The 26,777-nt window shown below is 39.3% G+C and overlaps 1 protein-coding gene across 1 annotated transcript in view; it reads left to right on the forward strand.

Moving 5' to 3' along the window:
- Nucleotides 1-26,777, forward strand: part of Neto1 (neuropilin and tolloid like 1) — a 101,024-nt gene that overhangs the window by 64,194 nt on the left and 10,053 nt on the right. The window contains exons 5-7 of the mRNA XM_026388683.2: nt 798-839; nt 958-1,085; nt 11,747-11,975. Of these exons, the coding sequence (XP_026244468.1) occupies nt 798-839; nt 958-1,085; nt 11,747-11,975 (399 nt within the window). The remainder of the gene's footprint in view (nt 1-797; nt 840-957; nt 1,086-11,746; nt 11,976-26,777) is intronic.

Below are 26,777 nucleotides of genomic sequence, written 5' to 3' on the forward strand. Positions count from 1 at the left end.
CAATGTGAGTCAGAAAAACTATGTGTCTTGTCTCAATGTGAGGAATACTTCCTCATATGTCTAACAGGCTTGCCTTTATATTTCCTGGGCTACAAACCTACCTTTAAAACAATTCCAGGAAATGGGAATGAGACCAATGTTTCTGAGGCTCATACTGAAGTGAGAGTCCTCTGAGATACATAAATGAGTAGAGAAGGACAGATGCCTAAGCCAGGCAGGGACCACTGAGAGGAGGAAGAGAGAGGGGGTGAATGTTGAGTTGACAAAGTAGGAATACTTTGAAAGCCAGCATGGCACCAAATGAAGATCTGATGAACACAGAATAGTTCCGCTGCCAGACGAGAGGTTCCTGCGTTTTCAATCTTAATGTTGTGTTTCCAGTATTTCAGGTGAGAATTGTGTTTCAACAATTTATAGAATCATTTGAATCAGACAAAAGAATCCTGTGTAGATTTATGCAGCTGATCCAAACCTTGAGTTACCCATACCTGTGTCTTACAAAAGCATCTATTGTCTGATTATGGTGTTGCAGAGAATAAGTGAGATTTGTATTTCATGATTGGATGTATGAATGGCATTGGAGGATTTTTTAATGGCTTCTTTTGTACTGAGGGAAAAACAGTAGTCACGCAACATTATATAAATTTAATATTAACATGAACTTTTAATTTTATCATTTAATTTCCCCTACAATGTTTTTTAGGCTGATTCCCGGGTGATTTGGTGGTAAATTAATCAACATCTTTGTTAGTAATAAATGCAGAATAGGACTAATTGTCTTTTTCTCAATTTTTAAGATCCTGACTTTAAGGACCTTGGAGTTTTGAAACCCTTACCAGGTTGGTAAAATAGATATTTAATAATGTTCAGAGGCCATTGTTTTCTGCTATAAAATATACTTTTGGTTTATTATTCAAGCTCCATTTCTGTGTGTTTGTTTGGCATCTTATTATTTAGCATGTGAGTTTGAGATGGGCGGCCCTGAAGGAATTGTGGAGTCCATACAAATTTTGAAGGAAGGCAAAGCTTCTGCCAGCGAGGCCGTGGATTGCAAGTGGTACATCCGAGCCCCTCCACGATCCAAGGTCAGTCTTAAGAGGAAACCTAGACCTGAAGATTGACTTGAGAATAGTCTAGAATGGACATCTCTTTGAGGCAACTGGACATGCTGGACACGTCTCAGGATGCCATCACAGCTACCATTTTATTTTGATTTTGAAATGCAACCTATCTTCCCTTATCCAATGTAACTTTCTGCATCATAATTTATAATATGGAGAAGGTGATGAAGGGATCACTTGATAACCCAACTGAGACAATAGTCTGAAGTAAGTCTACCTCTCCAAAAGTTAGATTGAAGTGTTAGGCATGAGCTGGGGTACTAACCATAATTACAATTATGCTCTGAATGTCAGTATCTGCAGTTTATTTGCTAACTTAAACTAGTGGAGAAAAGGGTCAAGGGTTATAAAATCATGTGTCTCTGGCATATAAAATACAGATGTGAAAAGGCTAGGACAATGGTGACGGGATTGAGGAGTGTTAGTACAGACCCTAGGTGAAAGTTCAGGCCCTCATGGTCCCAAAAGATCAGGCTGAGCCATGCATATGCCAATCAAAGGGACTAGCAATGGTGATGGGCAGGAAAAGAGCTCTGGTCAGTGTGGCCAGGTGAGGGCAGATATGGAGGACAGTGACCAAAACTTGTCTTCAAGCAACTGACAGAAACTTTAAGGCTTTGTAAAAAGGTGAAGAAAGGCAAGGTTTGGGGACTTGACTGACGGGGGCATTGGCACAGCAGGTGGCCATGGTCAGGCCATGGTCTGGTTGGTAACCCTCTCAAGACGGTTCTGTGGAGCTTTGAGAAGGTCATCATTGTTTGAAGGGCGATTCAGTCCCCGTGATGAGATGTGTCCTCCTGCTAAGGGGGCAGCCTCAGTTTCCATCATGGGGTAATTGCTCCCACTGAATGATTAAAAAGGAAAATGGAGTCAGAGAGGAAAAAACAGAGTTAGTTAGATCAATCACTGGTCCCTCGTTCCAGAGCTTGTGTCCATTGGAAAGGGACAGTCCCTCCGTGATTGCCTATTAAGCTCTTTGTGATGGTTAAGAGAAGATGTGCACTCGATCTTACTAAGTCTTACAATTTTTTTTCATGGTGCTGAAAGTCTAGACTCAATGTTGATCACCCCATTTTTGGCAGTACATTCTAGAATGGCAGCCACTTGGGACACACTTCTTTAGGATAACCATATTCATCCTATTTATCTTCAGAAACATTGGGAATGGGTAGCTTCCATGGGTGTGAAACTTTATTATTTACTTTCCTCCTTTTACTCTCATTCCTGTTACAGCAAAGCATTAAAAAAATACTGATTTATTAGATCCATACTTGACTACTTATTGAGTTTGAAACAGTTGATTATTTTATTAACGCCAATATGATAGAGAAATAATAAAGCCTCCTAAACCTGTCCTCTGGTGTTCACCTTCCTGCTTAAACAAATATGTGACAAAAAATTCCAAGCCCCAAGATCAGGTCGCCCAGGTGTAGTTGAGTGTAAGTAAAGGAGGAAGAGGCACATACACCTGGTCAAAGGTGGAACCCTTGGCACCAGGGTCTCCACTGAGCCCTGGCATGTCAGGCAGGCAGGAGGGCAGGCTCTTCAGGAAGAGGGAAGAGCATCCGGGAGGTCATGGAATCATGAGAATGAGCTTTTATGAATTAAAGAAATAGCATGCTATCTTATCAAAGCACATGGTGGAGGGGCGGTGAATCAGGAAGCGGAAGGGCTCTGTGGGCACCCCCACCAAAGAATCTGGGCTCCATCTGGGTGCCTCAGTGATGTGGAAGAGGGGCAAAGCAAGGAAGTGTTGCGAGCAGGTTTACATTTTGAAATACAGTGTTTTCTGGAGAAGACAGGACAGGGCGCATCACTGAGCAGGAAGCTGTGCTCCGACAGAACCCAGGCTGAGACCTGTCTGCTGGTAGACAACCACAGAAACACACGAAGGACAGGGACAAAGAATTTATGATGGGGTATTCAGGTTGAGGGGAAACCAAGAGTCGCCTTTGAGGGAGTGGACATCTCAGGAAACACCTGTGTCCTGCTCGTCCTGAGTCTCCCTGGGATCTGTCTGTAGGGTTTGGGTGTGCAGGAGAAGAGCAGCACTCTTCACCCACACCTCTGCTCCAGAGATCCCCAGACCCCTCTCCACCTTCCTGCTTTGACACCTGCAGTTCTATTTGCATCTGAGAAAATCTGTGAAAGAGTTAATTTCATTATGAAAAGAATATTTACTCCTCTGTAAAATTTTATTCACTTAAAGCTCTTGGCATCATAAAGCCATAAATACCTACCTGGATTACCAGAGAGCTAGAGTGCATTTTATTATGACTTCTTACATGATTTATGAATTAACATGCAAGTACTTTCCACTTTTCCTAACCTCTATGAATGAAAGATTTTTAAGGCTTCTCACATGCAGGAAGTATGTGAGCAGCATCTCACTGCCTTAGCCCCTCAGTGCTGCCTTACGGGGAAGGTTTCCATGAGAGAGCAGATACACACCTCTTTCTCCCAGCTGGTAAATAGGCTGTCTTTTGTACACTCCCAGAACAACAATACCAAGTGTACCTGTCTGTTACAGAAGTTGGCATTCTGTGACCCAAAGGGGAAGCCGCCTGCAGAGCTGGACAAAGATGGCTCTATTGTGACAGGCTTTCTCTGCTAAATTAAAGGTTAGAGGACAGGAAGTGGCTTTGAATGCTGTGGAGAAAAGCAAGAACTGGAGATTACTGCCTATGTGGGTTTTCTATTTTTATGGAGCTCTTAGCAGTTTATGAGAATAAACTATCAAAGCACAAGTTAAACTTGAAATGGCTTGCTGTGAATATTTCAACAATACCTGGTGACTGAACCGTATTGCACAATGAAAGTGCTAAATAGCTTCCTTGAATTCCCTTAAAATTCAAGTGAGTTACATGATGCTTCTCAGGTTTTGATAAATAAAAAAGGTGATTTCTGGCATCTCCTTTATTTAGGAAAAGGAGTACAGATGATTCCCTTTAATTAGAATGTAATCTGTCCAGATTTCTTAGATTTTGAAAAACTAAAGCCAGAAAGAATATTGGCAACCAGTAACAAGGAAATCATTCAAGAGGTGACCTGTAGAAAATGTCTATCTCCCATACATACAAATGCTGAACAAGGGTGGTAGAAAGTACTATTTTGTCCAGTTTCAAATCTTCTCCAGAAAAAAAGCCAGCAGGGTGGAATAATGGGAGAATAAATCATGATAATAGTTGGAAACTTGATTCTGGGAGGGCTGGACCTTGGGTATCTGTTGTACCCTAATCTCAAGCAAAAGATTTGGCATTCAGTTAAAACTCAAGGAAAGAATAAATGGATGAGCACTCAGAAGAAAGATACATTAGCAACCTTCAGATACCTGAAGGACAGGCGTATGAAGAGGAGTAGACAATCTGCATGGAGAAAGTACTGCAATTTCTTTGAATATTTGAAACTAGAGAAATGTAGCTATTAATTAAATGAAGAGAAGGTTTTTGCTTTAATAATGGAGATCAAATGAGATTCCAGAGGAGAAATCCAAGCAGAGTTTGGCAAGGACTTTGTATAATAATTAAAACTCAAGTAATTTTTTGGCAGAGATAATATGAAAGTCTTCTCAAAACCAAAATCCCATGAATCTATGATAAGTGATTTGCTCAAATATTTGGCTAGTTAATAACAGAACTGGCATTAGGTCAACGTCTCCTAACTCCTGGTGGAGTCTAATATCACAAAAGCCCACTATTGTGGGAAATGATAAAATTTGCTGAGACAGGAAAGGGAGATGGTGTCAAAAGACTTATAAAAGATGCTGTAAGGAGGTAACTAAGTCAGTGAAGAGCCTTTTGGGAAAATAAAATTTTTATTATTTATCCATCCTTTAATACTTCAAATTAATTTTAACTTTTTACCTAATTAAAAACATTTTGAGGCGAGATACAGTGGCACACAACTGTAATCCCAGCGTCTCAGGAGGGAGGCTGAGGTTGGAGAATTGAAAGTTCAAGGCCAGCCTCAGCAAAAACCAGGTGCTAAGTAACTCAGTGAGACTTTGTCTCTAAATAAAATACAAAATAAGGCTGGGGATGTGGCTCAGTTGTTGAGTGCCCCTGAGTTCAATTGCTTGTACAAAAAAAAAAAAAAAATTGAATCAAATAATCTTAAAAACCTGACAAATATGTCTGTGGTCATTTAGAGTAAAATTGTGTGACAGTGACTTTATAATGGCCATTAATATTGGAGGCAGAATCTTAAGAGAGCACCCAAGATTTCAGACTCAACCCTGGAACTGAGAAGATGACAGAGTACCACATGTCTGCTCATGATAAAGTGTCTGGCAAGGGGATTTGGGTGATCCATCAAGGCTACCAATCAGTTGATTTTGATCAAGAGGGAGAATTTCTAGATGAGTCTTATCAAATCATATGAGCCTTTTAAAAAACATTGCTTTCTCTGATTTTGGGCAAAAGAGAAGCTAACCAGGTGACTCAGGAAGGTTCTCCAGGAGGAAGGTAGTCGCTGGTAAAGAGCCATCAAGAAAACAGGCCCTCCCTCCTGAAGTTCAAGAAACTAGGATTTTAGCCTCAGAAAAGCACAGCCAAGCCTGGAGCACTTCTAAGCTATAAAACAGGGGGATAATAAATGGGTGTTGTTTAAACTGCTAAATTTGAGGTGATTTGTTATAGAGCAATAAAAAATTAATGCAATAGACTAAGGGTAATCACTGTAATGGATTACAATGAAAAGTAATACCAGTTCTGAAGATTGAGTTTGCCTTCAGTATTTCCAAAAATGAGAATAAAATTGGGCAAAGTGAAAGTCTTAGCAGGTTAGATAACTACCAACAAAAATGCTATGGCCCAGCTTGTTTTTAAGGAAATATTTTTGTATTATCAGATTTTAGGGGGAAGCTCAGATGAACTTGAAATATTTTGACATGACTCTGGGCTTACATGAAAATTACTTTAATATTACTGCATCAAGATCTGTGGTTGAGGTGTATATATTTCCCATTTCAGGAAACAATACAATAGTTTGGTTTGTTGTCCTCCAAATTCAAATGATATCTCACCTGAGATCGTAGACCTGATATGTCCATCACAATTAAAACAGTAACCACAGAAGTCTTAGGTATGTGACTTTTAGAATATGGCTTTATTTATAAAGTATCCAGTGCTATTGAAGCCATTTGCAGCATTTCTCGGGCTGTGGAATATTTAATTCTGTATAAAGCAGCTCTTCCAGGTCCTAGATAATCACCTCAATATTTCTTATTTTCATGTCATGATGACCATGAGAGGAGGGACCAGGCTGAGCAGTTGGTATTAAATTCTGTTTGTCAATATATTACTTAGTATATTGTTGGATAGATTTATTTGCTTTGTGAGTAAAAGCAAGTATTCTGCCTTCCATATTAGTGTGACTTGAAAAACAGATATTTCTAGAACTGGCTAATATTCTGGTTTCCCACGTCATGTTCAATACATCATCTTGTCAGCTCCAACTTTTTTTGATTGATTAAAAAGAAGAATGCATCAAAATGATTCACTGAGAAGAGATTGTAATCTGACGATTTTACTAGAGTTATATATTATTCTGTTTATCATTTTCTCTTTTCTGTAGCAGAGCAATTGAAGAGTCTTCTATTATCTGCTACCTTAAATAATTCTCTCCCTTGGCATTATTATGGCACAAGAGCTAAGCCGAGGAGACAGTTGCTCCGATCTCGGCACGGGGAGGGATTTCACATGACTTACAGGAGGGCTAGTGAGGGACACTTGGTCACCTTTTCTGGATGATGGAATCCAGCCTTTGCTCTGACAGCTCTGAACAAGGACAGCCAATACCCTACCAGCTTGTTTTATTTCTTCTTCTATAGGATATAAAAACTGAAGTCCAGAAAAAGCATAAAATGCTTCAGAAGTGATTATATAAAATCTAGTGATGGTAATTGTTCACGTCCTCTATAAATAGTGCTCTACTTACTAAGAATGCCCTTTAAATATAGGAAGTACTTCGATGCAGTCATTGCACTTCATGTACAAATGCCAGTCAGTTACCTCCTAAAAAATATGGAGACTCTCCATTGCTGTCAGTGACGACGCAGGAACCAAACATGCTAACTGACTTTCTAACTATGGTGATATTCTTATAAGAATTTATTTATTTATTTTTATTTTTGGTACCAAGCATTGAACCCAGGGGCACTTAACCACTGAACTACATTACTGGCCTTTTTTTTTTTTTTTTTTTTTTTGTATTTTACTTAGAGACAAGGTCTCACTAAGTTGCTGAGGCTGGCTTTTAACTTGCAATCCTCCTACCTCAGCCTCCTGAGCTACTGGGATTACAGGCATTGCACCACTGTGCTGGCAAATAATTCTATTTTTAAAGAACTGTAATACAATCATCAATTTTGAAGGAACACATTTCTGATCTATGAATTTCTTTTATGTTTTGACAGTCAACATGTTTCTTAGATCCTTTAGGAAAATGGAAATGCTTTGCTTTGCTTGCTTGTTTATTTCTCTTTGATTACTTATTTTCGCTGCAGCTTGTTGTCTTTAAGAGTCTAGCTTTCTTCCTGGAATCTCCATCTTGAGCTTCCTTCTTTATGAGGCTGCTCACATAGTGAGACCAGGAGCAGTGATGTGCCAGGCAGAGTTGTTCTTAAAATCAAGCCATTGTTTAAGGGCCTGAGCCACTTTGGAAAAATGTGTTAATTTTTCTAAACTCATTTTTCTTCATCTTAATGGTTAAGCTAAGTAGCTATTGGTTAGGGAACTGAGTAAAGTGGTGCACTGTCAGGAGCTGCTGCCAACATACCAAGCAAACTTTCTTTTCCTAATAATACATTAGAATTTCAAGCTGTATTGTACAGCAGAATAAGAAACTTGAGGTAATTGTTCAGACACATTAGGCTTGAAAACATCAGGTGTGTTTTATTCTTTATTTAGTGAAATGATTTCCTTACGAATTTTTCCTTCAAACAATTACTTCAAGTGTCTTTCCTTCTATGGGCATAGTGTTTGGTTTTCATAACTTTCAGAACTATTGAGAGGATGATTAGTTTGTACCGCCCATCAGAGAGTGAATAGACTGCCTTCCTACCCGTGGGTGTTCATCTTTGTGATAAGTTTGTATGTTTTCAGTTGAAATTGTGTTTTCTTTTGAGAGGTGAGAAACTATGTTGCATACTATTTTAGAATGTAATGTATTTATTTAACTTTATTTTTCATTTAAAATTTTTGTTATCTTAGATGAATACCTAAACTTTAGCTTTTATTTTTATTGTATTTTCATTTGTTTACAGTTAGTCAGAAGAAGGCAAGGTATTGTGGCAAAATGCTTAATCTAGGATTATTTATTTCTCTTTGATCCTATTCATCCTATTCTAGGCCTCACGTTACTTTGTTTATATATCTGGTGCAAGTTGTTGTGTCTTCTTTGCTTCATGTTTCTAGTAAGATCATCCATCGGGTAGGGTGGGGGGCTTCCTTTTAAAGAATCTGCCTGGATATTTGACACACAGAGGGCAGTGATTGGCAACAACTTGGATGCTAACATTTTTTTGGATGCATGCTTCCTTAAACTAGACATAGCAGGAATTCTCCAGATTGTTTCAGGAGCTTAGTACCGTGTTGGAAAAATAGAGGATAAATGGGCCATGCGAGTAATATTTGCACTCGTAATGGAATAACATAAAGCATCACCCCAGGCATGAGGACAGTTCGGGCTTTCTTGGCATGTGTGTGTCACGTGGCTGCCACAGTAGCAGTTGATTCAAATGCATCATCACAGTATTGGAACTTCATGACGGCCTCCAGCCCAAGTATTTTTATTGCCTAGATGCAGAAACCTTGTAGCCAGGCAGCGTGCCCTGGAGCTCCAGGGTTCTCCACTGATGCTCATTTTCATTGAATTCTTTGTATTTCTCTGTTTTGTTCTTCTTCCCAAAATTATGTTATGACAGCCTCTCTAGGATGTCAAAATACATTTCCAGCTTCCTGAAAGACTGCACATGTTTGTTTTTTATATACTTCATTATTCTTTAGATCTGCACCATACCTTGTTTTAATCATTATTTCAAATAATTTCCTACTATATAATAAAATGATGATTCTAGATAATTATTATTTTTAGCACTTAAAACAAATATCTGGCTTATAGATTCCCAACAAACAGTTGATTAATGCTAAAATGAAATCAGTTTAGAAAACAGGATTTCTAATTATTTAATTATTTGCAGGTATGTACATTCTCAAACATTTTTTTTCTCTTTTAATTAAAAAATTTTTTTGTTTGTTTGCTTATTACTGAGCACTGAACCAGGGGTGCTTCACCACTGGACCACATCTTCAGGCCCTTTTTGAATTTTTCTTTTGAGATAGCATCTCACTAAATTGGTTGGGGCCTTCGTAACTTGCTGAGGCTGGTTTTGAACATGTCATTCTCTTGCCCCAGCTTCCTAAATCCCTGGGATTAAGCCACCCCATCCAGCTTAAAAGTTTTTAAGTGGTACATTTTAATTATACATAATATAGGACTTCGTTGTTACATATTATCCCATACACATAACAAAAGTTGACCAAATTATGTTCTGTGGATTCCAGAACTTTTGTGGAATGCTTAATATTTTCAAAACATGCTTGAAGGCTTAGGGCATGAAAATATAAAGCACTGCCCCATCTTTTCATGAGCACATAGGTTAGCAGAAGGAATATATCAGCTGTAATTTCAGTTTAATGTACATTCAAAATCACACTGTAGCATAGAGGGTGTTGAGAAAGGCTGTGCTAGGGTTAGGGAGTAGGCATCACAAAAAATTCCAAACCAGACATGCAGCAACTGAACTAGACCATGACGACTCTGGAAGAGGCTGGCAGAAGGTCGTGGTGTACGGTATAAACTAACATCGTGTACAAATAGGATGACATTGTAACAAATAAATGTAATTTGAGGGCATAAGAAGGAGGGCAAATTTGCCACTTTATGGTTTTTAAATATTTTTATTTTAAACCAGTTCAAGATTTTGACTACAGAGTTGGGATTATTAGATTCATTACTTAGAAATATAGTGGGGTAAAGTTGGGTTTGGGTATAGACTGGAGGGTCTGTACCTGCAAACATCCAGGCCCTGTGGCAGGCTGTATTCAGGTGTCATCTGTTGTGGACCAAAAACAGTGGTTTTGAAGGTAAACTTAGCAGGGGCTGGTGCTTAATTTGACAAGAACATTGAGTACAAAAGACCATCTCTATTAATTGAGATACAGGAATTTAAAATTGAGGGTGGACATATCAGATTTGAGGGAAAGTTCTCATGAGATTCAATGTTTACATAATAAAGAAAAATGAACGCAGGAGGATGAAAGATATGCATTTTTAATGTAATGCATATTTTATTTTCTCATCATGCAACATCAAGAGAAACAGATGTAAAACAAAGTAGCCTATAGATAAGCATGTTAAAAAACAGAGCCAAGCCCTTGGGGGATCCTATGTGAAGGCTGCAGTTCATTCCAGAACCATCTGAGTACCCCTCCCATTGTGCCTAGGCTTTTTAGTCTGGCTTTGTCTTTCTTCATACAATCCCCACAGTTTGACGTGGTTTCCTGGTGTCATGACCCGATGGACACATGGGTCAGCACTGGCTTTCCTCCTGCTGGTCACCATTGCAGGCGCAAGGCCTTGGATTGTGTCTGGGGCCAAGTAAGAGGCCAACCTGCTGAGACTGCAGAATGGATGGTGAATGAACAAACAGCTCCTTAAAGACTTATCTCTGGTTGAAACAGTTGCTTGTGATTCTGAATAAATGTTGGTATGGAATCAAATAGTGTCTGTAGATCAAGAATCAGTGTGTCTGAATCAATGTGGCATGTGGAAGGACGTGGACTGGGTGTGAGACAGAGCTCACTACTACCTTCCAGTTTATACCTTCAGAGTCTGAGTTTTCACATCTGAATAAGATAGCATAGGAGCTACTGATGGAATTGTTGGGAGTTTTAAAATGTAGCATACAATATAGGTCACAAGTGCTTTAGGTCACACGTGCTTTTTTCTCATTGTTAAATTAATATTTATTTATGTGGATTTAGCTAAATGCTTTGACTCCAAGTATGGTGAAAATGGTGTAGACTAGTTTTGCCATTTTTAATTTACAATATACTCCACATCAAAAATGAAGCAGGGTAGTCATGTTAAATAATGTCAACCCCCTAAAATCAGAGACTTTTGATACCATTTTTGTTTTCCTTTAATAGTTAACAAATTGTTTCTTTCCATATATTTTTTGGAAGTAAAATGAAGCTATGGAATTTTAACAAGAATGTGTCAGGAATATTTAAAGCATTTTTCTAACCAAAGCAAAGAAGTGTATAAGTTTGCAAAACTAATAAGTGATTCCAAATAAGTTATGAAAATAGATAAGGATCATTTGGGTAAAAATACTCAGTTAAGGAAAATGATACGTTTAAGTAAAAAAAGATAATAATATTGAAAAAAATTATTCAACACAATTTGTTCTTGCTTGTACATCTTCTTGCTCTCCACTGGGGGAAAATAATAAGACTGATTGCAATCAAGACTGTCTTGTGAGCCTGAAAGAGAAAGGAAGTTCTGGTACTTTCTGATCTACATTTTTGAAATGAAGAAATGTTTTTATCTTTGTTTTACAGATTTACTTACGGTTCTTAGATTATGAGATGCAGAATTCAAATGAATGCAAAAGAAACTTTGTGGCTGTGTACGATGGAAGCAGTTCTGTGGAGGATTTAAAAGCTAAGTTCTGCAGCACTGTGGCTAATGACGTGATGCTCCGCACTGGTCTGGGGGTGATCCGCATGTGGGCAGACGAGGGTAGTCGAAACAGCCGATTCCAGATGCTCTTCACATCCTTTCAAGAACGTAAGATTCTCTGCACTTGACTGTATGTCCTTCAAATATGTCATATGATGCTAGTCTCATAACCCGGTAATAGTGTTTTCTTCACGCAGTCTGAGCACAGCAGGGTGTTCTCTAAGAAGTGGCTAAATCACTGAGATTTCTTTGGTTTTGATCTAGTGGCCAAAGAGTGACACATTACATTCTGATGACTTATTTTGGCATATGCATCATGGCCTTGCTTGTGAGAGTTACCTATACAATGGGGAAATGATGGGTCTTGTTTGTCTTTGGTTTAGCTCTTTCGAAGCATGCGGAACTGCAGCAGCAGCTTCTGATGAAGTCTGAGTTTAAATCTTAAAAACCTGCATAAAAATATTTGGTAGGTTCACTTTAGTAAGCTTCTCTTGCAGTCCCATTTATTTAAAATAGGTTTGTGATTACAGAGTCACAATTAAAGCATGGAAAGAGAGGGAATTGCTTCAAAAATCAGCAAATAGAAAAAGCTTCATAAAAATGTCAACAATGACACCATAGGTGATACTCAAAGTTAGCCTCTGCAGCAATGTTAGAAACTTATATCCTAAGAAATAGTGAATTGTATCAATAGACATGTTTGCAACATCTGAGAAACCCTGAGAATTTCATATTTTACAAGGTTCTGCAAATCAAAAAGAATCCTGATAAATTCAGCTTTCAAGAATCATTACCTTTTATTTCAAAACCATACACTTGTTTAAATAAAAAAGACAATACAATGCTGATGAGATTTCACAGTTTTTTATTATGGTCAGTGCACAATGGCCCCTGGACAGCACATTTTCTTTTCTTTCTTTTGCAACCCAGAGCTTCACATTCCCTAGGCAAGTGCTCTATCACTGAGCTACATCCTCAGCCTCAAAAAAAAAAAAATAATAATAATAATTTTGGTTTTAAATTTCCCACTAGTTGCCCAGTGGAGACCTTCATGAGGTTAGAACCACTAAATGTCACTCAATCTTCTTAAATCTTGGTACCACCCTCCAGTTGATCAATGTCATTCCAAATGTGATGTCAGATTCCAACAGCATGTTATAAACCATGGAGCTGAGTAATATATTAGAGTTAGTGCATCTTTATTTCAGTAGGTATTTGAAACCGTATTAACATTTTCTGGACTACAATATGAAGGAGTTCATCCTACAGTATAACAGTTTAATATCTTCCTACAGATTGCTCTGCAAATTTAATTAATGGTACCTTTGGTGAAGGTTTAGGATTATGTCTACTTTAAATTATTTTAGTTTGCATTTGTGATAAGATACACAATCACATAAAATATACCTTCTTAACCATTTTTTGAAGTTTAATAAATATTTTCTTTATTTCTTTAAAGTGGCAGATACAGTTGTATATATTTATCATTTGCACCATGATGGTTTGAAGCATATATACATTGTGAAAAGGTTCAATCTAGCTAATAGTAATGTATCTTGTTCTTGAATACTGCTGGTAGCAAGTATTGATTTTACCACAAAAACTATGTGAGCTATCTAGATATAGATATAGATATAGATATAGATATAGATATTGATTGGCTATATTTGGCCACTCCATAGGGTCCTTTATTTATTCAATATTTTTCCCCATTTTGGACAATGCCATTTTAATTAAATTTAAATGACAAAAATATGGAAGGCAATCTAATACGTTAGATGACATACATATTCTAGATTTTTTAAATATCATGAAAAATCTGAAATTATTATCAGAACTGTATTTTTAATGCATTAGGCTTAAAATGAAAAATATATTATTATATTTTAAAAATCAACTAAACAAGAGCATGGAGGAATCTTGACTCTTAAGATTTAAAGATTCATTTAGACTCAATATGAGCCAAACTATATAGACAAAAATCATATTAAGCTGTGTATTAAGGAAATGCAATAATTATGCAAAATGTTGGCTCATGGAAGTTGCCTGGTCAAAATGGAAGAGGTGCCCTCTGTTCTTTTCTGGGTTTTCTCGAGGAGAGTAGTCAACTGGAGGAAGCTGACGAAGATGGGAAACCAGCAGGGTCATGACAAACGCCAGAGAGAAGGTGTGCTCCTCTTGGGCTCTGTGTTGTGGTTCACAGTGTGATAGCTACACAGACGCATGCTCCGGCATGTGGATCAACGCCTAAGGTCAGATCAGTGTTGGACCATCACAGGGAGCTACTGAGCACAACTAGAGGGGAGCTGCCTAGGTCACGTGAGCTGTGAGCTAGAAGAACTGCGTGGGTGCCTGTAAGGAGGTTGCGGATAGTGACTCAGCCTGGAAATGGACCGTCAACTGGCATCCAGCATGACTGGTCTACTACTTTGTTCAGTACCACAACAAAAAAAACACTAGCATCTGTGGTTCTTTTTAACTCTACAATAGATTATTAAATTCTATGAATCTTTAGTGGCCTACATATATAAGAAATGGCAAATTGATACCACACTACATGTAGGTGTGATCAACGTCCTTCCCCATGTGACGTCAGGTTTCAACAGCATGTTGTGAACCATGTTTTCACTTCTGGAGCTGGGTAATATGTTAGAGTTAGTGCATCTTTATTTCAGTAGGTATTTGAAACCCTATTAACATTTTCTGATATATCTATTGGCTCTGAAAGATTAAATCGTCTCTGGGAGTCAATCCAGTTTTGGTGAGTGAGCCACTGTGTTCTTCCTGCCTAGGGGAAAAGAGCCCCTGACCCTTGATGTGCCTGTACAGTGGATAAATGACCACTAGAGTTGGGGAGAGTTAGATGGCGTTCTCGAGATCACCTTGTACAGTTACAGTAAGCCTCCACCACAACCTTCACACCCCCCCAGTGTCATGCTGACCACTGTGTTCTGGCTGTCTGTCTTTCCCAAATGCCCATATTGGAGATCTAATCACCAGTGTGAGGCTTTAGGTACTTGGGAGACTATTCAGTTATGAGGACAGATCCCTCGTGAAAGGGGTTTGTGCCTTGATGAAAGGTCTCAGCTGCTTTGGCTCTTCTTCCTTGCTGTGTAGCACAGGGAGGAGCTCCCACTGTGAGCCAGGAAAGGGGCACTGACCAGACAAAAGGCTGCGTGAGCCTTGATCTTGGACCTCCAGCCCCCAGAACTGTGAGCTCCGTGTTTCTGTTGTTGATGAGCTGTGGCATGTAGCTGTAGCATCCTGTATAGATTAGGGTGTTTGAAGTGCTTTTTTTTTTTTTATCATGATGTTTTGTTTCTGCTTCATTGGCTAAAATCATCCAAAATTCTACCATTACATATAACAAACATGGAATCATGGGTAATAAACTATGTGGGCATAGACCAGGTCCTTATTCATTGAAATCAAGGTATTTCCTGATATTTGAGGGCTCAGGGTTTCAGAGGTCTTAGACCATAGCAGGCCAGCTCCATTCCTCAGGACTTGAGGTGAGGCTGAACATCATGGCGGGAGAGCATAGCGGAGGAAAGAAGCTTACATCGTATCCGGAAGTAGAGAGAGACTCCACTTGCCAGAAACAAATATATACCCAAAGCCACACCCCAGTTTCTACCTCCTCCAGCCACACCCTACCACTTCAGTTACCACTCAGTTAATCCCTATCAGGGAATTAATTCACTGATGGGGTTAAGATTCTTATAACCCAATCAATCATTCCTCCTCTGAAACTTCATGCATCATCTCACACGTGAGCTTTTGGGGAACACCTCACATCCGAACCATAACAGTCCAGGACTGCATCTGGTGCTGGCAGAGCGCCAAGGTCATAAAGGGCATCACATGGTAAGAAATGGCTCAGTGTGTGTGCATGTCTACTCTCTGGTCTCTCCCCTCTTCTACAGTTACCAGGATTTAATCTAATCTGATGATTTTATCCATTCCTAACCATTTCTCAAAGACCTCACTTCTAAAATCCATAGTCAGATTCAATTTCCACCCCCTTAATACTTCCAAGTGGGGTTTTAACTCCTGAGTCCTGTAGGGGGTCACAAACCCCATTCAAATCATAGACATAACTATACAAATTCTGTGCTTATATAATATATAATTGCATACATAATATAATATAGCAAATAATAATATAGATAATACTTAATCTATGTTTTTGTCATTTCAAAATCCATATATGGAGACTTTCACCCCCCTGAGATGGTGGGACCTCTGTGAGTGATCATTTCAGGGGGACAGAGCCCTGGAAATGGGGTTGTCCCATGACAGAAGAGCCCAAGGGAGACCACTTAGCCCTCTGCCATGTGAGGTTGGAGTGAGAAGACAGGAATCTATGAGAGCACCCCCTCACTTCACTGATACCAAATTTGTCGTGCCTGGATCTTGAACTTGAAACCCCCAACACTATAAGAAATGAAATTCTGTGGATTATATGCCACCTGGTTCATGGCATTTTGTTACAGTGGCTGTGCTGTAACAAACATGGGTGCATAGGAGCAGTCTGAGCTCCTGTGGTCAGATGTGTTTTAAGGAGCCTGAAGGGTAAAGCCTAGACTGCCCGCCCAGATGGTGGGAAATTGGACTCGCAGAGCCTGGGAGGCCCAGAGGGCAGTTCAGATCTGTTATCAGAAACTGAAAGAAAGAGAATCCCTGGTCTATAGTGGCAGAAAGCTCAGGAAAATCGTGTCTTGCCAGGATGCTGCCAACCAAGGTTGTGATCATGGACTGCACAGCGAAGTCACTGCCCTGTAAGGTGCCAAAGATGTCAGCTGGGTTCTTCTTGCTGCTTATGTGAGAGGGGACAAATAAATCAAAGGAAGAACAATTAGACCAAAAGTGTATTTGAACAAAATTGTTTTGAAAACGCCCACCATCCATGGTAGTAAAAGTGTTTGCTGAAAGTATGACTTAGAGAAAAGACTGAATTTGTGGCTGTACAGGCTTTGCTAAGCCATTGGAAGCATCAAAGCGCACAGTATTTAGCAACAAAATTGTGCTTTGAAGAGGTGAAATTGTGCCTCTACATCAAAGTAGCAGGCTTCCAGAAGGATGAAGGGCACAGGCTTCTGGCCTTCACAGCAGGAGCCCAGAGAAAGGACCATTTCAAAGTGATTTTTAGGGGTGGCTTCATTTAATGCAGCAAAACTCACTGAATCTCACGCAAGGCCTACAAGGTTCTTAAGAAAATCATTTCAGCAGAAATACTGTCAACTTGGATTGAAAGGCACAGAGAAGCAAAAGAAAAGGTTGTCAGAACCCCCAAATGAAGCAATCTGATAAAACTACTCAACTGCATATATATTTTACGTTGCATGAGAGAACTCAGCAGAGCCAGGAGCTACAGAAGGGTGATTCTTGGACCTTAAAATATACTCAAGAAAAATCAACATCTCCCCTCATGGATTTCAAAAGGATGGTAACCTAGTTACTCCTCTTTGCCTCTATTGTCCCTTTGAACCAGAATTTTAAACCTGCCCCCCCATGATGTGCTGGGAATTTGGGGGCCAGAGATCTTGTCTCTGGTTTCTTGGGCCCACACATGGAGAGAAAATTCCCCTGGGCTTTCAGAATCCTCAAGAATCACACCCAGAAATCTCATCAAAGGGTTTTGATACTTTAGATGACAAGATTTCCAACTTCAAGCCAATGGGTTTTATATCACAGTTTGGGCTTTGAGTCAATGTATCACAGAATGATATTCATGGAAACCTTGGGCAAAGGCAAATGTATGATGAAGCACTGGCAGCCAGAGAAGAATGATGGGAATTCTCTCAGGACTCCAACATTTCTAACCCTGGTTGTACAAACTTTGGTCTTTCCCTTGGACACAGAATCTGTGGAAGTAACAGGTGATTTCTCCATGATCATGTTATGTTATATGACAAAAGTGATGTGGCACATGGAGTTAAAGTCCCTAATCAGTTGATTTTACACGAATCTAAAAGGAAACCATCTTACTGGGTCTGGCCTAATCAAATATTCCCACTTAAAAGAAGTTCTGAAACCCAGGAATGGAAGAAATCAGAAAGATTCTGCACTGTAGCTCCTGTTCCTGCAGGCCACAGAGGAACAAACTGTCACATAGAAGACCTGGGCAGGGAGTTACAGGTGGTATTCTAGAGCTTAGGATCCTTCAGTTGGAAAGCAGCAAGAAAGCAGGTAGCCCTGTCCTATAAATCCAAAGTACTGAGTTCCCCCAGCACCATGAAGTCGAAGAAGCCCACCTGCTTACCTGAGAACCCAACCCAAGCTCACACCTTGACATTAAACTCTACGGCCCTAAGAAAGAACTCATCTAAGTCCCACCCAGACGTGTGACATGAACAAGGGCATGATAACAAATGGTTGTTGTTTTAAGACAGTAATTTTGTGGTACTTTAGAACTCAGTCATAAAAACCAACATATTCCTATTGCAATGATGTGGATTTTTAATGATATAAGTGTCAATCTTAACATATTACATAAAACACTCATTTATTACTGATTATGAATATATTACTAATTCTAAATTCGGTAGTTTATGAACCCTGGCAAAAAATAATTATACAAAAGCAAGGAAAAATAACTACTCCAACATCAGTTGACCCTAAAAACTGAGTGACTACCACTATCTTCTAAGCCTAAGCATCAGTGATTTTTCATTGTGTTATTCCTATTTGCACTTTTGCTGTGTAAACAATTGAGCACTCAGAAGTTGATGCATACAGCTGAGTAAGATGGTTGCTTTTCCTAAACGTGCTACTGAACCACATTCATTCAAATTCAACTCAAGGGTGTGACTCACTGCACAGAATCTTCATTTATATCTGGTATTCTGTTCTGCACCTCCCACCACACGTTTCCTCATTGACTTTAGTAATTACCCAATAAAACTTTTTATTCTACAAAGCTGAATTCCTGCTAGCAGAGTGTTTTTCTCAGCACTTGTCTGTATTAGTTGGATCCTTGATCTTCTGCAGGTGATGAGTTATGATTTCAGCCCTCAGTTTTATTATATTTTCCTGTCTAGAACATGGTATAGCCTTCCATCTGGGTCTTGCTTACAAAGTTGGCATTCTGTCCTGGATAGTGCTTGTTTCTAATTTTGAAATAACTAAGTAAAACCCAATAAACTAAATTTGATGGATCTTAAACAAGAAAGAATTACAGATGATAACTTTAAATGTCAGTGAGTTGGTTCACCATGTTCAGTGACACTTTGAGAATATGCACCAAATATGCTGACAATAATCTGCTCAAGTTTATCTTTGTAACCACTTCTCAGAACAAAACAGAAAAAAGATGACTTTATGTTAGTTACAGAAAAGTAAACGAGCACATTTTTAAATTAGAATTCTTTATTTAAAGAATGAAAGAGAGAAGACGGGAAAAAACCATGAATCTTCTCAGTGCAATATTTCACAGAAATAATATTTGTTCAACAATAATGGTTTTTCCTCTTAAAAAAGTGAAGGCAATGGGCTGGGGATGTGGCTCAAGTGGTAGCACGCTCGCCTGGCATGCGAGCGTCCAGGGTTCGATCCTCAGCACCACATACCAACAAAGATGTTGTGTCTGCCGAAAACTAAAAAAATAAATATTAAAAAAAATTTTTAAAAAGTGAAGGCAAACACAATTACAACTCTGTGGTACTTCCTAAAGTCAAAAGGCAGTGCATTTATCCTGCTTTTCTCCAAACAAAGAAAACTTTGTGTACTAAAGAAGGCAGTGTGACCAAATATAGTGTTTTCTAAATTGTAGATTGATCTTGACATATGTCTAAATGCCTCAAGATTATGAATTGATGTGTCCTAATAAGATTAAGACCACTTTTTGGTGTAGGAAGTATTTCCTGATGTCTGTCATATAGGAGCATCAATACCAGATGGTAGAGATGTAAACTTCAAGTGTACACAAAGCATGCTGGGGAAATGCTGGACTTGTGTCATAGTTTGGCAGGTTTTCTTAAAGTACCCATAAAAACAGTATGGATAAGAGAAAATATCGCTTTACTCAAACATATAAAATTTAAAATATGTGTTAATATGAAAACATTGTAGGTACAATAAATAGGGGAAAGATGAATCAGAGAACAGTTGGCAAGATAAAACTCAGGCAATAAGTAAATTTTTATTCTCCATAGAAAAACGTTGAATAAGACAAAACAAAAGGATAAGCATCCTGTTAGAAAATGAGGCAAATGGAGTGAAAGATTGATTTACAGAGAAAGAGCAAATGATCAGTTGTCTAGGAAGCAAAAATGCACATGATAATGTCAAATCATGATGCCATCGCCTGTTCATGTGCCGAGTTATTAACAAAGGGATGGGATGCCCAGTTGGTAGGAGGCAGGGCGAGGTGAAAGCCAATATGCTGCTGGGAGGAAAAGGAAAGTGTTCTGAAGGGCGGTGTAAAACTAGGCCGCAGAATTACAGAACACAGAGCAGACCAAGATGGGTCTCACCTCATCCTCTAGGCTAGTAACCTCTGAGAGTATGGGACGGGTGTGTTTGAAATAATGGGAAAAAATGGAAAATGCTAAGTGGTTTGGCTCAGTGGTCCTAGGAGCACATGTAGACTTCATTGTTAAGGTGATGGGGTGGGTGAAAGCTGGCCTAAAACTGTACCGAAACAAGCCACTAAGAGCATGTAGAAATCAACACACATGTCATCACCAATATACTGTAAATATATGGGATCCATATTTAGTATATAGCACCTGTTCAACACATAACACATGTGCAGAGGACAATGAAATTAAGATATCAATAGTAATTATTTTTAGGTTATAATGGTTTCTTTATTCTTTCTTTTTTTCTGCTTTTTGGGATATTTATATTGTTTTGTTAATAGATATGAAATCAAGATCTAATTGGAGGTATTAAGTCTGGGAAATAAGACTGTACATACTATTTTCTAAATTGAGATGATTTATACTCATCTATATTTTCAGAAAACAAGCGATCAATACAGTTTTAGTTATGCTGATAGCTAAGGGTATGTCATTGCTGTCTAATGATCTATTATCTCAGACTAAAAAACCACTGTGAATCCACCACAATAGACATTTTCCAGTTTGTCTTCTGACATGCATTCAACCAAGTACTGGGGTTGAGTTCCTCGGTTAAGCCCTGCAATGTGCAACCTCCCAGGACACTAGAGCCTCCGCACTTGCCTCCCACTTGATTCTGAGTGAACATACCCTTGAATTCACCTCCACGTTGTAAAGACAGAAAGATGTTACCCTGGGCACATTTCACAGCCAGTCCCCATGTGGATTGTCAGAGACTCCTGGTTGACAGCAGCTGTCCTCCCAAGTGGAGGTCCATTCCTACTTTTCCATTTCTGGTGGCCACTTCCCCTCCTTGCTGTGTGGACAGCAGCCCTACCTCTGCAGAAGGCTGGCCAGTCAATGCCCTGACCACCGGAGCTGCTGGCCCTTGCTATTCACCGTGCATCAGTCTCCTACTGTAGTTGTAATGCAGTGTTCAAACAACAGTTCCATTTACTGTCTGCCACTTCTGGAGGGTTGTGGAGAAAGAAGGTCCCCTACATTTTTCCAGGGCTGTATCCCTGGCCCATGCCACTTCTTCAGGACCAGCAGCACAGCACCATGCATAATTCTGTTCTCTGTGACACCACCTCTGTCTCAGTCGCCTTCTCTCTCCCTCTCCATCTACTGATTACACTGACCCCACCTGGATGATCCAGGGAAGTCTCTCCACCTGGAAGGCCTTAATTTCATTGCACCTGTGAAGGTTTTTGGACACAGACGGTAATCTTCAAAGGCTCTGATAATTAACATGGGGACACCGAGGGAGAGGGCATTGCTCAATTTACCACAGTAGGTTTGATATTTCTCTTCTACTTTTTTCTTATTTTATTAACTAATGAGCTGTTTGTCTGAAATTATGGGAAGACTAATTAGGTAATCTTGAAGCTTGATTGTGTACAATGCCAATTGATAACAGTGCATCCGAACACATGTCCACCTCACAACTATTAAGTTCTCATCTATATAAAGAAATTATTATTATTATTATTTAATTTTATTGTTTTACAAATGGAGCACAACTTTTCATTTCTCTGGTTGTACATGATACAGAGTCACACCTTTCATGTAATCATACTCATACTCATTCTACCATCTTCTTTCCCACACACTCCCCTTCTGCTCCACCCAAAGTACCTCCATTCTTCTCTTGCCCCCTGACCATTAGGAAATTATTTTTAAATTAATTATTTTATTACTACAGAAATATCTACAAAATGGAAATGTGCTCCAAAGATCAATATAATTTACATTGATATAAATTGAATATGTGTTTGGAATTTTAAAGTGAATAAGTGTTTAGAAGTTTAAAACTAATGCTCACTATTTTCCAGAAACAAAATTACAAATTAACTTTTAAAAACTTGTTTTGTTATTTAAAAATAAATCCATAATAAGATGACAAGAATTGTATGAGCATGTGCTCAGGGCCAGCCAATTAGTTCTGCCCCTTTGTTGTATGTAATGACTAGACTTTAGACTTCTAATCCCTTTTCAAAAAAATGGGGAAACCTCACAGTGATGGGTAAAGTTTTGAATACATGTGTCGGGAACTGAACAAACAGCCAATAGAAGGTGGCTGATATCTCCCTGTAAGCAGGATCATAGCACCCTGAAACCTTGATAGTTAACACTCCTCACTTTCAAATGCAATGAGGCTATTAAGCTAAGGAAAGTGGTGAAAGTATATCATCTGCCAGGCACCACCCTCTTTCCTTTCTTCCCTCTCTCCTCTACCTTCTTCTTTTTCACCTTTTTACACTTTTCTTTCAGCCCAATCATACCATAAAAGAAAACACCTGTCAAAAGTATTTTAAATTTGAAATGTATTCTCTCGATGGACTTTTATTTTTGACATGGTTACTCCAATCCCTGAAAAAAAGTCCTATGTGTTTATTCACATAGTTTAATAGATCACATGACATTAAAGTCGATTCATTCTAGTGACTTGTTGGATCAAAACAATGGCATTAGTTTAAACAACCTAGCTCCTGTGTTTCTTCCCTGGAGAGCTCAGCCTGTGGGGCCTTGGCTGAAGGTTCCCTGGCCGTGGGGCCTGCTGTGGTGGATCAAGCCACCCCGTGGACAAACATGAAGGCAGCTGGCTTCCTGTGATTTGGGGAAGGATCCATTGGGATAATATGCATAATCTCTCTGATTCAGGTTCTGCAGCCGCTGTAGTTCACATCCATCACTGAAACTACACACTATCGGTTTGCTCCATGGAGACCGAAAATGAGTATCTTGATGCATTATCACATGGAGTACAGAATCATCACCAGCTCCAGGGTCTGTGGTCTTTATTTACCACAAGTTCCCTTTTTGGATTTTGGCATGTTTATCAATGAAACCAAGCAGGGTACCTTTATAAAAACAATATGTCTAAATGAACCAAGTGTTGCCTACATGCATAAAACAGCCACCTAAACGAACCCTGGACCTCGAGTCCCAGGCCTAATAATACTCAGAGTGCAGACTCAAAGCAATTCAGGATCTCCTCATTGTAATTGCAGCATCTAATTGCACAAAATGAATAAATCATTGTGCAGCTGACCCAAGGCAGAGATGATAGCATAAAAATATACAGTAATTTCTTGGAATGAAAAAGGAATAGATAACTCGTGATGTGGTTCACACCATGTGACAGGAAAGAAATTGTCCCTATCTGCAGAATATAATTTTCACATAAAATGTCTTTCTGTTTTCTTAAAATAATATCTTTTAAAATAGCAGGAATGCATGGTTGAGGAGGAATCTAATAATTGTATGTGAGATTAAACTCAAGTTCAGGAACAGAATGTCCCATATTTAAAAAGGAGAGTAAGATGTAAAGTTACTTGAAAATGCTGAATATTTTTGATGATTACTTTAGTCACAGCATTTTGGGAACAGATATTGATTTTTCAAAACAAACATGAAAATAATACAGGACATGAAGAGAAGATGCACAAATCTATTTTTGACCTCAAATTTCTTCAGCATTTTTCAAATAGAATGTCATTTCTTGTATCTAGGCAGCATAGGGGCCATATTAAGGTTAAAATATGGTGGCAGGGGAAATTTTTCCATTTATTTTAGGGAAAAAAACCAAACATTTGTTTTGGGGGCAATGTTGAGGCCTGATATACTTTATACTTTCTAACAATTTTGCTCCTATAGTTAAAATACCACACTTAAAAATGGCAATTAAAGCAAGATATACATTTTCAATCCAGTCTTAAAGTTTCAAAAGTGAATACTGAATTGATTACTTATCATTACCATCTCTGATGTTTCAGTTCTTTTCCTCCATCAACTCTGTCAGGAAAAGCTTGAAATTTCTTAGAAATCAAAGCCACTGTCAGATCTAGTGAAAGGGTAGCACTTCATATACATGGTGCTGCTACAAGAATTTCCACTGGGGTACGTGGCCTGCCAGCAAGCCTGCATTAAGCACCTAATGAAGCAGCACAGGGATTTGCCATTCAGACTTAGATGAGGAGGTAAATGATGCTCAGGTAAGTTAATTAAAGAGAGAAAGCTCAGTTCCTAACAAGGGCTGTGGAGGAAATCACCCGGGGTCACCTTTGGGGCAGAGGGGATGGGTGCATGTGCTGTACTGGTGCTGGTGACGTCTGAGCTTCGGAGGCACAGGTAGGCCTGGGACAGTCAGCGGCTGTGAGCATAGAAGCCGCTGTGAGATAAGGACTTGGAATTAAGTCTACAAGGAAGGAACTGGAGTATCTCTAGCAGTGGGGAGTCACGGTCTGGTTGAGACTGTCCAGTGGCCAAGCTCCCAGTGGCCCGTGTCTCCAAGGACCCTGTGCAGAGGGTGAGGTGGCCATGCTCTGTGGCAGCAGTGGAGATTCTAACAAGAGCCTGGGGTTGAGGCACAAGTGATGGCCAGTTTGCCCAAGGCTGTCCAGGAAGAAAGGACTCAGGAAAATCCTGAGCCTGCAGGGCTGGGGGGAGGCCGGACCCTGTACTCTGTGTGGGGGAAGAATCCAGGTGGAGGAGGGCACTAAGAGGACTAGGGGGAGAAGGATGCTCTGTGGCCCCAGTCAGCCCTGCTTCACTTGAGACAGTAACTAGAATTCCAAGTGGAGATGTTGAGAAGCCATTTGAATGATCAGGCCAAGTCTGGTTCTCAGACATGAGTCAGAGCCCGGTGTGAGCCCAGAGTCAAGGGTGTGGGTGGGCTCAGAGTGCAGCTGAGGGCATCACAAAAAGGTCGAGAGGCGGGAGGAGAGAGGGAGCCCATGGTGGCTCTGGAAGTCTGACTACAGACGTCTGCAGACACCAGCAAGGTGGCCTCAGAAGGCAGAGAGCACACCTAAATTGATCAAAATTACTACGAATAGAATCAACGGAGTTTCGGGTGTGCTAGATTTTGCTGTGCAGTATGAATTCACTACCTAACTGTATATAATGCTGACATGATTAAAGCAATGTGAAGCTTTTTTCACATCTCTGAACCAAATACAGCAAGAGGCTCCATAGCATCTTGAGGTTCAGAAAGTTTTAATAAACGTAGACATGGGTCCAAGCTGCGTGCAGGGGTGCACGCCTTCAATCCCCAGTGACTCGGGAGGCAAGGCAGGAGGATCACAAGGTCAAGGCAAGCCTCAGCAACACAGCAAGGCCCTAAGAAACTTAGCAAGAAAGGATGAAAATGAAGAAAGAAAAGAAGCAGAAGTCTCAAGGGACTGGGTGTGGCACTGGGGTGTGGGCGGATGTGAGGTAAGTGTGCATGTGTGTGAAGGAGCATGTGGCTGTGCCCACAGGCTGGCAGAGGTAGAAGACAGGATTATAAGGGAAGCAGGAAATGAGGGGGACTTGCAGGGAGAACGGTAGGTGGGCGTGGCCAGAGGGTCAGTGACCCTGGGACTTGTGCCAGTTCAGATGATCAGTGGAATCATCAAAACATTATAAATTGCAGATTTTCTTGATGCAGTATTATGATTTATTTGAATTAATCTACAAATGATAGTTTTACTAGTCACAAATACAGGTTTTTGAATTATCAGTGTTTCAGAGAGAAATCTACCCCTTTTTCTTCAATTTTATTTTAATAGTTCTTGAATATTATTTAGTGAATTACTGGATTTATTTTAAAAACAGAGAATGGAATAATCCAGGTAGAATAAGCTTTAATGGCTTCAGCATTCAAGTAGCAACTATAAGTATAAAGCCCTTTAATTGTGAATTCAAAACAGTGCTTGCTAACAGATCAGACAGATCAGACACACAAGAGAATGATGCTATACTCTGAGGTCTGTGGCATTGTAAGACATGTGTTTTATGATTCCTTATTTAACACACTCTGTAAAACTTCCTTAATTTTGTATGTTGGTTATCCATCTTTCTTGCTTCATAATTAAAATGTGCTCAAAATTATTTCTGTTGTCTCCTGCTAAATAGTTTATTTCTAAAGAGTCAGTAGGATGTGCATATAAACGTGGTTAGTCACAGGTGCATGCAATCCTAATGAAGGATTGAAACACTGTCACTGAAATTTAGTGTGTGGCCGCCACCTTGTGGTCAGAATGGGAACAGATGTAAGTTTAAAAGAAAAGGAAAAAATATAAAAACAAAAGGAAAAAATTAAAAATGAAAACAACCAAAACCTAGAAACAATGAAATACATTTTAAATTCTTTATTCTTGAATATAGTGAAGTATAGATGTCATGCAAAAATTACCATTTGCAGACTCAAAAATCCCAAAGACAAAATTGGATTTCTTGGTTAACATTTGGTATTCTTTTCCTGAAATGTTATGAGATTTTCCCCAATAATGAAACTACTCGGTGTTTTTATACATATACTTTTAATTCTGTGTATACATGTCTATGTAAAAATCTGAAA

This window comes from Urocitellus parryii, chromosome 13 (genome assembly GCF_045843805.1).
Source record: "Urocitellus parryii isolate mUroPar1 chromosome 13, mUroPar1.hap1, whole genome shotgun sequence".
NCBI classification, from domain to species: domain Eukaryota; kingdom Metazoa; phylum Chordata; class Mammalia; order Rodentia; family Sciuridae; genus Urocitellus; species Urocitellus parryii.